The sequence below is a fragment of the Thunnus albacares genome, chromosome 12 (genome assembly GCF_914725855.1).
Source record: "Thunnus albacares chromosome 12, fThuAlb1.1, whole genome shotgun sequence".
NCBI classification, from domain to species: domain Eukaryota; kingdom Metazoa; phylum Chordata; class Actinopteri; order Scombriformes; family Scombridae; genus Thunnus; species Thunnus albacares.
In genome coordinates, this window is record NC_058117.1 from 5,750,397 (window position 1) to 5,765,818 (window position 15,422).

Consider the following 15,422-nt stretch of genomic DNA (forward strand, 5'->3'; position numbering starts at 1 on the left):
ATGTTAAACTGTTAAACTTTTGGTTTTCTAATTAGATTTTAATATGCTTTTCTTAAAACTGAAAAATATAGTTTCCCCAAACTGCATGAGATAAGTCTATCTGCTTATCATTATTATAAAATTAAGTTTTAGTACAAATGGGTCCAGCAGAGTTTGAGGTTAAATGTTGATGTCAAACAACAAATATGTCTTTCTGATGTTACATTGTCCTGATGTTTCATATTCAGCTTCCATCAACACCATCAGAGGAGTTATCTCATCCTGTGAGTAAAATAATGTCTCCTTTTTGACCCTCATGTTGTATTCTATATCATAGCATATCTGTTGTATAGCCACACTGCACTGTTTTAGTTTCACACACACACACACACACACACACACACACACACACAATATTAAGATACTATATACTCATATTCTCTGTTTATTATCATTTAGGTATAGTGTGAGATCGACCCTACTGCTGTGAATAGAGTGGTGGTTTATGGTGATCTAACTTACACTCCACCTTCTGTAAGTGAATACACATCTACATGAGCAGTTACTTGGTGATTTTTTTCTGATATATATTCTATAATTGCCCAGAGCAAGTTTGTTTTTTTACCATTTTAACTCGCAGGTCGTTTGACAGTTCTTTTGCTTTCCTCATGGCTCAGTATCCAGTAAAGTCAAAGCAGCCCTGGATTAAATGTGCAGGGTTCTCTCAAGATCTTAGAAACTCGTTGACCATTTATACACAGACACTAATTACATCAAAGAAGTCACAGGTGTGGAAACTTACCCCTCATAGCCATTTAAACCTGTGTGTGTGTCAACTTGTGTGTATATTATCAATCCAAATATTCAAGGGTATGTAAACTTTTGATCAAAGCCGTTTGGGTGATTTCAGTTAAAAAGGGCACACAATTATGTGAAAATAAATGGCTTCACCTGACCACTATCCCTAAATAAAAGAAAATGTTTCAGCATGATCAGTCATATTTTCCAAAAATGACAAATATTTCACAATTCTGCCAGGGTATGTAAACTTATGAGCACAACTGTATATATATGTGTGTGTGTGTGTGTGTGTGTGTGTGTGTGTGTATGTATATATATATATATATATATATATATATATAGTACTACTACTACTGTATAGAAATGAAGAAAACTTTTTCCAGTTGGTATCATTTTTTGAGCTGCCACTCTGCACTTTCTTGTTCATTGTTGAATACAAGTCCAATATTTCCTGGCCTTTTAGCTCTAGTTTGGTCCACAGTCTCTTGGTCATTCAATTTTCTTTTCAGAAACAGGTATTAAAAAACAACAAATGAGTGATTATTAGATATTTTGACATACAAAAATTAGCTAGCTACTAGCTATAGGTCTTCCTCAGGTGTCAGTCTCTTAGGCTAGCCTGTTAGCCTAACCCCACTAAGTTAGTGGAAATGTTGTCTAGTGGAGACACTGTCTGGGATTTCTTCACCTCCATGTTGGTCATAGACTTTTTCACTGCAGCCATTTTGACATGAAAAAGGTAAACACAGGTATTAGCTACTAATCACAATAATTAAGGCTCTCTACCTAAATATAACAGAACCTTCATTAATGTCATTAGTAACATCTGTGTTTACCTACTTTTTCAGGTCAAAATGGCTGCTGTTGAAAAAGGTCTATTATAGAAGTCCGTCTCATCGTGGATTATCCTTTAAATACTGTATTTATGTAACTCACGTAATTTAGAAATTTAGCATTTGGAGGAGTTTCCCTCTCAGTGGTCACTGAATAGTCATTGAGAAAAGTTTGGAAATAAACACTAGTGGCTATTTGACTTGTGAATTTCTTGACAGGTCTCGGCTCATAGTCTGTACACAACTAACTACACAAATGCGGCCTTGTTTCTTGGAGCATCTAGTGTTTCCACCACATTTGACCTTACTCCAAGAGGTCACGATGAGTTTCACTATGAGGAAGAGACCTCATCAGCTTCAAATATCATGGGCCAACGCTCTTCATTCATGCCAACACCTGCGACCACCAGTTCAACTACAGAGTCGACAGCGTCAGCCCCCCCCAGAGCCTCTGTCTCTACATTTCAAAGGTAACGTTAGCCTAAATCACTTGTTAAATGACGGTGATACAATTTATCATTTCAAATTTACCAATTGCACGGCAGAAAGTAAAATATACTTAGATGTCACTGCAAAAACACAGAGTATGATATGATCATAACAACTCCAGTTGCCATGTAATAATAATTAATACTACTTGTCGTACATTTCATTTACATTATTATACACATTTTAACATTTTTCCCCACACTCTCATGACCTCACCAAGGAAGTGGCAGAGGTTATGTTTTTAGTCTGTCTGTCTGTCTGTCAGCAAGATTACACCAAAGGTCCTGCATGGATTTAAATGAAACTTTGGACCAAATCCACAAAGAATGGATTGCACCCACTAATAGCACCATGAATTGCACATTATTTGCACCCGCAACCTGCCCCATTTTAAGGTCTTATTCACAAAAGATTTTGCACTAATGATATGCCGGCTCAAACACGGCCATAAAGTTTTGTAGCTGAGTTTTCCCCTGTTTTGCATCTGATTAACTAAGCAGAGCTGTTTCCAGTGTTTTAGACTTTTCTCTATATTTCAGCACACAGATTGGTCCATAATAAAAACTGCAGAGAGCACAAAAGCCTCATATTGTGTTTCTTTAACTAGCAGAGGTGCACACACACAGAGCTCCAACTCCAACAGAGAACCAACTTTCATGTATTTTGTTTCTTTTACTTCTCAAGTATTTTGCATCTATAACATAATTTACTGAAATGTCCATCAAAATATTCCCACTACATTTCAAGAGCAGTGAAAGAAATGACATACAGATCACACTTTCAAAATTTCCCCTATAAGCCCCTATTAAAAGACTTAAAATGTATTTAACCTTCAAACTTTTCATGATAAAATAAAATGAATGGAGGCAAATGGCTGCTGATTGACTTTCATTCAGAGCAACAATTACAAGATTTCAACATTGGAAAATGTTTTGCTGTTGCTACTGAGATCATTTTCAGTTGCTGCTGTGATAAATCTTACTCTTGAAATAGTATTTTTATAGGTGAGTTGTAACATTGGTGTCTTCCGCACTTTGCTTCTTATCCTCCTTATAATGTCACTTAATCAAACATGGCGGTGCATAAAACATCTAGCTCATCTGACTCCTTGGTGGAGTTCTGCGCTCTACTGAGTGCATTTTCTAGTTATTGTTGATAACCAAAATACATAAGACCATTAACCATTGCTAGGATTATGAATCCCCTGTGTGTCATAGCAAATTATTTTAATATGATATTCTTCAGATCAGTGTAACTTGCTGAGGTGGTTGGTGGGAGGTTGAGTCCCAGCAGAATGGATGTGGTCTGTTTTGTTGAATGTGAGGCTATCCTTCAGGGGATTTGCATACATTCTGTATATACAGTGGCTCCTATAATGTTTGGGACAAAGATTTATTTGGTTCTCAGGGTTTCCCGCATATTAACACCTTGGCAGGCTGCCAGGGTACCAGCTCCCCCGCCAAAGTATCTGAGAGACTGTCAATAAAAAAAAACAACATATGACCGTAATCAGAGATGGAAATTGAGCTTGCCCCCACCCCCCACTTGGCCAAGCTACATACATAAATAAAACTGATAGAACACAACCATTACATATTGATTATTCAATTATGTTTTTCATTGCAACAGTGGAAGTGATGATGATGCTGCAGGCATTGGAGAGGTCACTGAAAGAATAGAAGAGCTTGTGCTGGCATCACAGAGCCTACTAGATGTCGCTGCAGCAATCAGAGAGCTCATCAGTTTGGCTGCTACTCAAAGAGTCATCTTGACTCCTTCCCAGCTACATACCATCAAGCAAGGGTTCTGCTGTGTTGTTTGTTTGAGTAAGTATGCAATATATAGTTATTGTCCTATATGTGAAATAATTTTGGATCCATTTTATTTAGTGTGTGCCAGAATTTGAGATTTCCAAATACACATACATTTTTACATTCACTAACCAATGTCAGCTGTGTCTCATGCACTACAATGAATTACATGTACTGATGCAGACCTTTGTGTGGTAGCCCATGGCGACATAATGATACATGAAAGAAATGTTTAAAAGCATTTAAGTTGAGTAAAAAGAAAACACTATCACCCAATAGGCCTACATCAAGATCACTTTAAGGACAGATGGGGACACACATAGAGAATGACTATTTTCTCTCATTTTGTTTTTTAGATTTGATCGAGGAGCCAGTCTTCGCACAGTGTTGCCGAAGCATTATTGGCTGCAAAACATGTGTGGAACGGTGGCAGCAGACCTTTGTGCACTGTCCAAAATGTAGAGGGAACACCGCAGGAAACAACATCTTTGAAGTTACTGGTCTTTTAGAGGCATTTTCTGTTCTGAGATCCCTTTTTGAGGATTTGTAATATCTGTAGATGTCCAGCTTACTGACATAACAAATACCACAAATAATAAACTGGACCAACTTCATGAGCTTGTTCTCCATGTATCTTTACTGCTCCTTCTCCTGTACAACAACACCGAACTTAATGCTTCCGCCTACATCATCCTATATGACATGCGCACTCAACGTCAAGATAATACATTGACAGGATCTTCTGATACTAACTGTCATTCATTACATCTCCCCCTCTAAGATAATTATCTCAAAAGTCTCTCTGAACATTTACTGTAAACAACTTTAACTTAACATTGTAGTAATCCATATGCTTTTATACTCTTTTCCCAGTATTTCCACAACTAAAATAATAAACATTTTCTTCCTTTTACTGAATCTTCAACAGAAATATCAAAGACAACAAAACATCTTTGTATCACACTGTTCACTGTCCAACCTACTCCTGACAGCTATGGATAGATTTTCTATTTAACAAGCTTACAAGTCAACTGAAACATTTCCCATGTTATCATTAACAGTGCACCTATCTTATCATCCTCCTTTTCCAAAAATCCTCTCACAGTCCATAGACTTCACAAATCCAGCCTGATTGCTGGTTTGCTCACTCTGCCAGAGCAAGTAACATTATTTTTCCCCTGTGTGAAAGTGACCAGTGTCTCTGTAGCTCGGGTCACCTCAGTGTCCCTATCCTCTTCAGGTTAGGTTTCAGATTATCTTTCAAGGTCCCTTTTTGAAGAGGACTAACATACACATACACTGATCTTTATTCGTCTAAAATAATCAGCTCTTGAGAAAACATTAAGATCCAAAAGAAAACTTGATTGGCTTATAAATGAACCTACACAGTATCAGAAATTTGTCCAGGTGATCAAATTCAAGTCTCAACTCTGTGTATTTTATGGTCTCAAACTTGTCTCGCTTCCATCAAAAACAAAAACAGAGTCAAAATAATTACAGTTATACATTTGTATATTCTGTACACCTAAGTAAAAATATATAATACATCATTAAATGCTATTATTTGCTGACTGTACAGTCTCTTCCAAAGAAAATGCTGTGTGTGTGGGGAAGATGAGATAAATTGTGAAGTTATACTTTGTACTACTTGTTACTGTTTCATACTGTAAAAACTGATCAGTGCCTCATCACATAAATATCATCTTAAGGGGAGGTGAGATTACAAGAGAATGCAGGTTTATAGTGATAATTACCTGATTTTTCTGCTACACATGCCACATATTTATCAGACATAACTAGCTTACTTGTTAAGCTTAATGGTGGACTATTGCCTAAGTTAGGCTGGCTGTACTGAGATGTTTAATAGTAGTTTAATTTCACAACAGTGACAAACAATGACAGGGTTTAGGACAAAGATTATCGTTACCTGGCTGTCACCAGTGAAGGCACGACAGGAGACGTGGATCACGCTGCTCTGCAGGGCGCTCGATATGCATGCTGCAACCAGTGGCTGTGACAAGTCGAAGAAGGAGGGGCAGAATTAGAACTTAAATGCAGTTGTCAGGCATTACAACACGCTTTTAATTGAGAATTGATATCATGAGCCAAAATTAAAAACTAAAATGTAAAATCAGAAAAAGAAAATGAAAAAAATGTCTTGCTAAAAGGACACTTATCTAGTCAGAGGCCAGAAGGGCAGGTGCTTGAGCACCACCTAGTGTCTACATGAGCACGTGCATGCATAAGATGTACTTGATATGAAAGACAGACAATATTGAGATGTGAATCATGCAAGTCTTTTTCTCTTGTTTGTCCATTCTTATTCCATCAGGTTGTTAAGGAGAAAACTCTGTGCCCAGCAAAAGAACTCCTGCTTTTCTTTTGTTTCTACTGTTCATTCATTCTTTTGCTCCTTATATCTCACGTTATAATGTGAAACTCATGTTTGAATGAAGAAAAGGTGTGTGGAGAACAGATAAATTGAGGAATATGGCTCATTTACACGAATGGTTTTAAGTTCTACTTCATGCTTGGGTTGAGACATGACGTAATTCTGCTGTTATTGGGCACAGTGGATGATATTGTGATAAGTATGTATACACTAAGGATTTTATAATATTTATAATAATGTGATGCAAACTAGTGACATGTGTCTGCTATCAAATGATGCAGCTGTTATCTCTGCAACACAAACAGAAAATGCATGGTTTAGTCTCAAACACAAGAGGCGAAATGTTACAATTGACCCCATAGTCCAGGTTAGTTGTAACATACCATGGGGTGAAATGTATTATGAAATAAGGATTATGACAAAAACTTATAATACTGTTTTTATTCAGCACTTAAATTACTTTTTAACATGACTAGGATGGTGTGTGTGTGTGTGTGTGTGTGTGTGTGTGTGTGTGTGTGTGTGTATGAGAGAGAGAGAGAGAGAGAAAGAGAGAGAGAGAGAGAGAGAGAGAGAGAGAGAGAGTGTATCTGTCTGTGTGTGTGTGTCTGTGTGTTACACTAACATTTGAACATAATAATAAAACTGAAAAAAATGTGCAAATGTGCACAAGCTTCATCAGTTGAACATTAGTGTGTTCTGTGTGAGTGTGTCTGTGTGTGTGTCTGTGTGTCACATGTGGGACAAGGACTAAATTGAGCCAGGTAATTTCTAACTTGTTTCTGATTAGAGAAATTGAAAGTGTTACAACTAAATCATGTTACAGCCATCCCGTCTCTCCTACAGAAGGATGAATGAGTCTGACCCTCTGGAGGTAGCGTCATTTCTCATTGATTAGCTGGAGGGGTATTATTATTCAGCTGACACTGGAGGAGCCACCAGAGTCCGCAGGCACTAACACACACGCAAAGGAGCGCGGAGGAGCCATAGCCTTCATGGCAGGACGAAATGGCTGCAGCATGTTTTAATCATAGATAGAGCCACACTTCTATCTACTAACAGCTGGAGGAAAATTAACACGCGATAGAGGGCACAATGTGAGCCCCTCTCCTCACACCAGCACTGAAAAGCAGGCCATTTTGTGCATAAGAGGCATTAGTAGATGGAGAAAGTGTAGGATCGAGCCGTATTGTAGTTTGCAAAAGGCCAGGTGTCAGTTCACAACTGGAGTACATTAAGGGGAGTCCAACTTATCACGTTATATGTTTTAACAATATAAGTTTCATGTTATAACAAGTTTCACATTATAACGTGAAACTGATTGTTCCTGTTATTAACTAACTTTCATTTAACAACTTTTTTTTTTTTTACAAATAAAAATATATTTGGGTTAGTGTTTCTTAGATTGCATCAGTTAAGACAATCACATTTCAAAAGGTGTTGTCCTGTACTTGTATTTTTTTACAATTTTAAAACATCTACACAGTTTATACAACTGCCCATATAAACCTGCTTTAACCATTAACTATCTGGACACAGCACTTTCAGCTGCTGGAGTATTTCTGTTTGAAAACCTGCAAATTGCATGAAATACAGTAGAAACAGCAGCAGCCTGGATAATAATACAAAGGCAGAAAGTCACAGGTTTAACTCCTCCAGCTATCCTGAGATCATGTTTGAAAAACCAGTAAATACACTGCAGACACACTGCAGCGGACAGAAAGAGGAGGTCATATTATACAGAGAAACATGAGCTTTTTCTGGGTGAATAAATGTTCATGTGACTGATAAAAAGGGAAACTAAAGGCAACAGGAATGCTGAGCTTGCATGTGTCATCGGGAGTCGTTATTACACTATCAAGTACATCGACCACTTGCTGCATACTGCTGTTATAAACTGAGTACAATCAGCCACCCTCAGTAATCAGTACAAACACATACTATTAGGCTATCAAGCCAATAACTTACAGCAGTCAACGTCAGACAACCTTATCACACTTTAGCAGTTACCTAGACTTTTCAAACAATTTCACTGTCGCAGACAAATCTCCATTGTTGGAATAAAATCATGAGAGTTTTACTGGAGTTGTGGCGTGCTCCCGTCATCTGAATCACAGACACACACACGATAGATGGTGAATTAACAGTGTTATGAGTCAGAGTTTAATTCAGCTTGTATCTGATCCACCAACCAGCGCATATTTTAGTGAAAAATCTTAATTTTTGAAACTGCTCCCATCTCATCCCCATTGTCTTCTCCCACTTAAATAGCGTAGCTAACCAACGGAGGCTGGGAGCAAGTTGAGGTGAAAAAAATCCAAAAAATATTATCTTCATGGATTATATTGATGCCAAACTGAGAAGACTGTTGACATATGACACCTTCTATCCTGTGTTTCTAGAGTTATGTGTTTTTCTGGACATGTAAGGAACTGTTAGTTTGTCATATTTCTTAAAGGGAGTCTGGTGTAATATTTTCCCCAGAGAGGGCGGGGAGCTTCAGTTTAATCCAAACTGCTAATATGTATATTTTTAACGTTTTGTCAGAGAAACACTAGTTAACTGCTAAAGTGTGATAAGGTTGTCTAACATTGACTGCTGTAAGTTATTGGTTTGATAAACTGATTATATGTGTTTGTATTGGTGGCTGATTGTACTCAGTTTCTAACAGCAGTATGCAGTAAATAGTTGCCCTTTGTGTGCATGTTTTAAACTACTTTTCTAACATTTTGTACTTGATAGTGCAACAATGTCTCCTAATGAAACTTGAAATCTCAGCATTCCTGTTGCCTTTAGCTTCCCTTTTTATCAGTCACATGAACACTTACTCACCCAGAAAAACTAATCTTTCTGTCAGCTGCTGCGTATTCCTGTTTTCACAGAGATGGGACCAGATGCAGTGGACTACAAAATTAGATACTGCCATTCTCTCAAGTGCTTGAGAACAGAATGCCTTGGTTTGGTTGCCTGGATTACTTTATATCTTCATTGAAGTCCAAGAGTGAAAGATGAAGATGAAGACTACGTCAGCTGAGGGAGAGCACAAGACTTTAAAATACAAAATTGTGATTATACACATTCATTGTCATAGATGAATGAAGTAATTATACGCAACAATGTTTTTTAGCCTAGTACAACACATCAAGATGAAAAGTTGTGCAAAGTCCTCGTCAATTGTTATATTTTTTTTTCACACGTGAACTAACAGGATGATTCAACAACAACTGGCATATCGGACATCTTTTTCACGCTTTCTTACACTCAGAAACAAAAAGACTGGATCAGCTGTACAGAAGATACAACTCAAGATCCAAGGTAGGTTTAGAGTCTTAACTGATGTGCATGTTATCTTTGTCATTTCAGTCAGAGACATTTGCGCATAGGCATTGACCATTTTTTGCAAATGGCTGTGTGATGGAGAAATGCTGATCAATGGTCTCTAATGCTCTGAGGATTTCAGCTCTGACTTTGGTCTTTAAACCCCTACAGATCATGCCACTAATACTATACTCCCAGAAATGGTCAAACCCTATGCATCTACAATATGAGAAAATAGTCTCTTGGTTAATTAGTTTCTAAACAGGGAAATGTTTTTACCTGTGTTAGTTCAGTCATGTTGCATGGAATTTGGAGCCGCTGTTGCCTGATTATGCCAATGGAATCTAAGCAGTCACCTATCTGTGGTGTCTAGGGAGTCGGACAGTCACCCCCCCGACTTTGGTAACCACAGCATTGCCGATTTACCTATTATCAGAATGACTTCCCCTTCCCCAATCATCACAGACAGCTGCTCTGAGTCTCAAGAAGAGGGGACAGTGTCTCCTTCAACTTAACATTTAGTGTTGGTTACTCGGTGACCTCAAGGCCTATGCTTGACCCAGTATAACCCCTACATTTAGAATATGGTTAGTCTTGGTGGAAATGGCTCCGCTGTTCGAGAGAGTTCTCAAAGAATCTGAGCAGCAACAACGACTCTCAATCCTACTTAACGCATAATGGTACAGTATCAGAGCTGCTGTAAATATAGATGAACATGAGACCATAGCAGACAACAATGCCAAAGTTTAACAAAGAGTGTTGGCATTAGAAATCAACAGAATAATAAGCAGAGCTGGCAGTTCATGAGGGCTGTCTAGTGTCACGTGTACCATACTGACAATACAGTCTATCAATGATATCAGTGATTCCAAACAAGTTTCAGAGCGTCTCTACCTGAATGTAAAGCTTCATTTACTGTGTGAATTGACAAAACTGATCTTGAACTTGTGGATCAACTATGACAAGAGTTGGAAACAAAAGTCAGCATCATTTATGTGACACGGGTCTCTCGTATTGTATCGCGTGATTAACAGCCACCTGCCATTTCCTTGACGTTGAGTAGTTGAAGACTTGCTCATCGAAAAAAATTGTACAAATCTTTCATCATCAAAATGGCCACCAACATGGTAAAGTTTTTAGTGTTATGTAATTGTTTAAAATGCAGATGTCTGTCTATACACTATTTACTGATGCAATACTAGTGTTTCTACGTTGTCTATTCTACCGACAAACAGGCTAACCTGTTAGCACATGCATAGGCCTATTTGTCGTTGTGTGATGATGAAAGGTATTTATCTATTGTTTTTATGACAACAATTGAATAAAGGAACTTGATTTTCTGGTCCGGCTACAGTTAAAGGCGGAGTTTTTATTTTGGATGTTAAATTTGATCAGAGATTAGAAGATCAGTTTTTCAGTGCAACAGTAAATGAAGCTTTGCATTAAGGTAGAGAGGCTCTGAAGCTCGTACTGCATTGTCAGTATCAAACACGTGTATTAGGCATGTACACATGCTGCCAGTGCTTCTTATTACTCTATTGATTTCTAATGCCAACACTCTTTTTTAAGCTTTGGCATTGTTGTCTGCTAAGCTCTAATGTCCATGTACATTTACTGCTATCTCTGATTCTGTACCATTATGTGTTAGGGAGGATTGAGAGTCGATGTTGCTGCTCAGATTCTTTGAGAACTCTCTCTAACAGTAGAGCCATTATATGTTAAAGCTTTAAACTTTTCATTTTCTAATTAGATTTTAACATGCTCATCTTAAAACTGAAGAATATAGTTTCCCTAAACTGTGTGACATAAGTCTATCTGGTTATTCCAAAATGTCATTATGAAGTGAAGTTTTAATCCAAATGATTCCAGCAGAGTTTTAGAGGTTAAATGTTGATGTCAAACAACAACATGTCATTCTGATGTGATGTTGTCCTGATGTTTCACATTCAGCTTCCATCAACACCACCAGAGGAGTTATCTCATCCTACTCATATTCTCTGTTTATTAATTTTTACTTCTTTGGTGCAGGTTAACCCCGACCCCTCTGAATTATTGGAGGTTGTGGTGGATGGCCAACAAACTTCGCCCACCACTTCTGTAAGTAAATACACATCTACATGGACAGTTACTTGGTGATTTTTTCCTGATATATATTCTATAATTGCCCAGAACTGTCTGTTCTTGAACCTTTTTGACTTGTGGCCTCTAAAAACAAAGCTGTGTCTATATGTCAACTCTCATCACCTGTTGCATATGTCTAAGAGTTGTGACCAGTTTAATCAAAAAAGTGTTGTTCTTGTGGCAGGTTTTAGTCTTAAACAAGTTAAATTATCCAGTAATAAGAAAAAATGCCAAAGATTTGAGGAAGTTCTGAATAAATTGGCATAACTTTATGTAGCAGAGAATGTTTTGTCTTTTTTCACATACTGAACAAACACACTGACATGGTAATGTTATTAGTGTTATTAATTGTTCAAAATACAGATGTTTGTCTATTTACTACTTTCTAATACAATAGCAGTGTTTCAACTTGTGTTATGATCAATCCCTAATTTCGTTGTTTTTATGACAACTCTTGAACAGAGGAAATGTGTTTTCTAATTCGCCTGCAGTCAACAAGTTAACACATATCTGTTGTAGTCGAATTGTACTGTTTTAGTTTCACTCACACACACACACACACACACACACACACACACACACAGACAAAATTAAGATACTATATACTCATACTCTCTGTTAATTATTATTTAGGTACAGTGTGAGACCGACCCTACTGCTGTGGATAGAGTGGTGATGTACGATGATCTAACTTACACTCCACCTTCTGTAAGTAAATACATATCTACATGAACAGTTACTTGGTGATTTTTTTCTGATATATATTCTATAATTGCCCAGAGCAAGTTTGCAATCAGAGAGCTCATCAGTTTGGCTGCCACTCAAAGAGTCATCCTGACTCCTTCCCAGCTACATACCATCAAGCAAGGGTTCTGCTGTGTTGTTTGTTTGAGTAAGTATGCAATATATAGTTATTGTCCTATATGTGAAATAATTTTGGATCCATTTTATTTAGTGTGTGCCAGAATTTGAGATTTCCAAATACACATACATTTTTACATTCGCTAACCAATGTCAGCTGTGTCTCATCCACTACAATGAATTACATGTACTGATGCAGACCTTTGTGTGGCAGCCCATGGCGACATAATGATACATGAAAGAAATGTTTAAAAGCATTTAAGTTGAGTAAAAAGAAAACACTATCACCCAATAGGCCTACATCAAGATCACTTTAAGGATAGATGGGGACACACACAGAGAATGATTAGTTTCTCTCATTTTGTTTTTTAGAGTTCATCAAGGAGCCAGTCTTTGCACAGTGTTGCCGAAGCATTATTGGCTGCAAAACATGTGTGGAACGTTGGCAGCAGACCTTTGTGCACTGTCCAAAATGTAGAGGGAACACCGCAGGAAACAACATCTTTGATGTTACTGGTCTTTCAGAGGCATTTTCTGTTCTGAGATCCCTTTTTGAAGAGGACTAACGTACTCTCTTTCTAGGAATGTGCAGAGGGCCCAGGATTTATATTTATTGATGCAGCAAAATTATTCATATTTGTATTCAAATAAAAGAAAAAAAATCCTCTTTTTGTTTTTACAATTATTTATACACTCATGACACAGAGACAGACAGTGATGTAACCTTGCTACATTACGAGTCCCAACCTGCACGTTGTTATTTGAGGGTTTTTTTACTTCCCAAAAACAAATATTTTTTTAAATATTTGTACAAAATAAATATTCATAAAAACCTACCATTTGTGCTTTTCTGAATACCATATTCAGATTTGGCTCCACCCCTAATGTCTACACTAACAGTGGTGTCATTAGGGCCGAATATACAGGGATTCAACACCGGACATTTTGAGCCTAGCTCTGAATAGTTTTGGTCCTCAAAACTCGTATTTTAATGTAACAGTGTGTAACTTGATAAAGGGAGAAATGTAAAATGAAGATACATTATAAAAATAGAGGAGATTTTGGAGACTTTGGTTAGGTATTGTATCACTGTTTATTGTCATAGTTACCTGTACAGAGATGCTTTGTTCTCAGACACTCAGACCACATGTGGCGCCAGGAATGGAAAGGAAAACCTGTTCCCTGTGGCGAAGACCTGCAAGACAGTCAACTCATCTCAGTCACACACTATTGGCCATCTGCACTGTTGTCTATCAAAATGTAAGGAGGGTAGAAGAACAGACAAACTGTTAGTGTGAGTGAGTGAGTGTGTATACACAAATAACTTACCACCAGGTCTCCACTACACTTCCATCATCAAACTCCACAGTGGACCCTTGAAATCTGCAGATGTTGGGTTGCACCTGAGCTGTTCCACATGGGATACGGTTGGGCAGCTCATCGTTCATTGTGAGATGTTGGTTGAACAACATGAGATTTATATTCAGACTAATAAATAAAGGACTACAATTATGTAAATACTGTAAGCGCTTAAATTAAACAAAAGCCTAAAAGTATGAAGCATCTCTAGTGGCATGATGCACAGGAAGAAAATGCTGATAACTTTATAATTTTGCTATAGAGCCATACTAATAGTGAGGCTATAACTGTAAAGTTTGACTTAAGGCAGTGTTCAAGGACATTAAAATTAAAAAAGCTCTACCACTTCTAAACATGAATGAGCTCAAGTCCTTGGTAACAAGCCCTTTATATTACAAGATACAGTGGGGGAAAAAGGTGGAGAAAAGCTCAGTGAGCACCCAAAATTAAGAGGGTTCATTATTTGGTGAGCATGATTGTGCTCAATAAATTTCACGCCAATCTGTCAACTAGATTTTGATATTTCCTTTAATGAAAATGGAAATCTCATCTCGGTCAAGCAGGCACCATAATTGTTAGAATTAATCATATATGTCTGCAAATTTCATGGTTATATGGTGCTGAGATATCTTCTTCTGTATTAACATGTTAGGCAAACAGAGGCACATACAAACCAACAAACTGACATTACCGTTCTTAAGTTAAACTATGTAACTAGGTAAAACTTTTCTGCACTTCAAAAGCTGGTTGTCCAAGCTACAGTATGCTGTAGCTTTGATAGATATAATAGTATAAAATACAGATGTGAATGTGCTTTGGCTTCAGATTATACAAACTATGATCTTTGGTTGAGGCTGTTCTCCACCAGACCAAAGAAAACACCTTAGGGAAGGATTTTTCTGTAGAGCACTCAGTCAGTCAGTTGTTCTTATTTAGCATGAATAGTTTGCAAAAGTATGTACAATATTAGTATGCATATGGGGCATTCATGAGATGTACAAAAGCGATTGTATCCATTAAACACATTTATATAGGGAGAAGTAAATAAGTGAATGAGGGAGTGATTTCAGACATCTGCAGAGAGGCAGAACTTGCCAAAAAAGTGGTAGCTTCATACAGTGTTTAGCATGCAGATATGAGAGTGCAATCAGTCTTCTCATCTAACTACCAGCAAGAAAGAAAATAAGTGTACTTCCCAAAATGTTGAACTATTCCTTTAAAAAAAACCTTTCACTCATTCACTGTATCAAATGAATCCAGCGTATGTTCTGTTCCTGCAGCTATATGCGGTCATAACTGGTTTGTTTTTTAACCAAGTACATATAACCATGCATACAAAACAAAAATATCAAGTATGGAGCCAGCAAAGACATTAAAACAGTCCTATAAGAGGTGCAGTTGTGTTGGCTAATTCAAATGCATGTTTTTGAACTAGTTCATGATAATATGGTTGTTTAA

General features: G+C 37.4%; 1 protein-coding gene and 1 long non-coding RNA gene across 2 annotated transcripts; one reads left to right on the forward strand and one right to left on the reverse strand.

Moving 5' to 3' along the window:
* The first annotated feature begins 444 nt into the window (after positions 1-444).
* Positions 445-13,216, forward strand: LOC122994245 (E3 ubiquitin-protein ligase UHRF2-like). The gene is made up of 5 exons (XM_044368827.1): positions 445-513; positions 1,833-2,083; positions 3,732-3,928; positions 4,270-4,424; positions 13,133-13,216. Exons 2-5 carry the CDS (start codon positions 1,980-1,982, stop codon positions 13,169-13,171), a joined length of 495 nt encoding a protein of 164 aa, XP_044224762.1. The 5' UTR covers positions 445-513; positions 1,833-1,979; the 3' UTR covers positions 13,172-13,216.
* LOC122994246 lies at positions 4,528-6,394 on the reverse strand. Its single transcript, XR_006406536.1, has 2 exons — positions 5,841-6,394; positions 4,528-5,196 (listed from the first exon to the last, which is right to left on the reverse strand). It is a non-coding gene; the product is annotated as an uncharacterized LOC122994246 (long non-coding RNA).
* Positions 13,217-15,422: the final 2,206 nt, after the last annotated feature.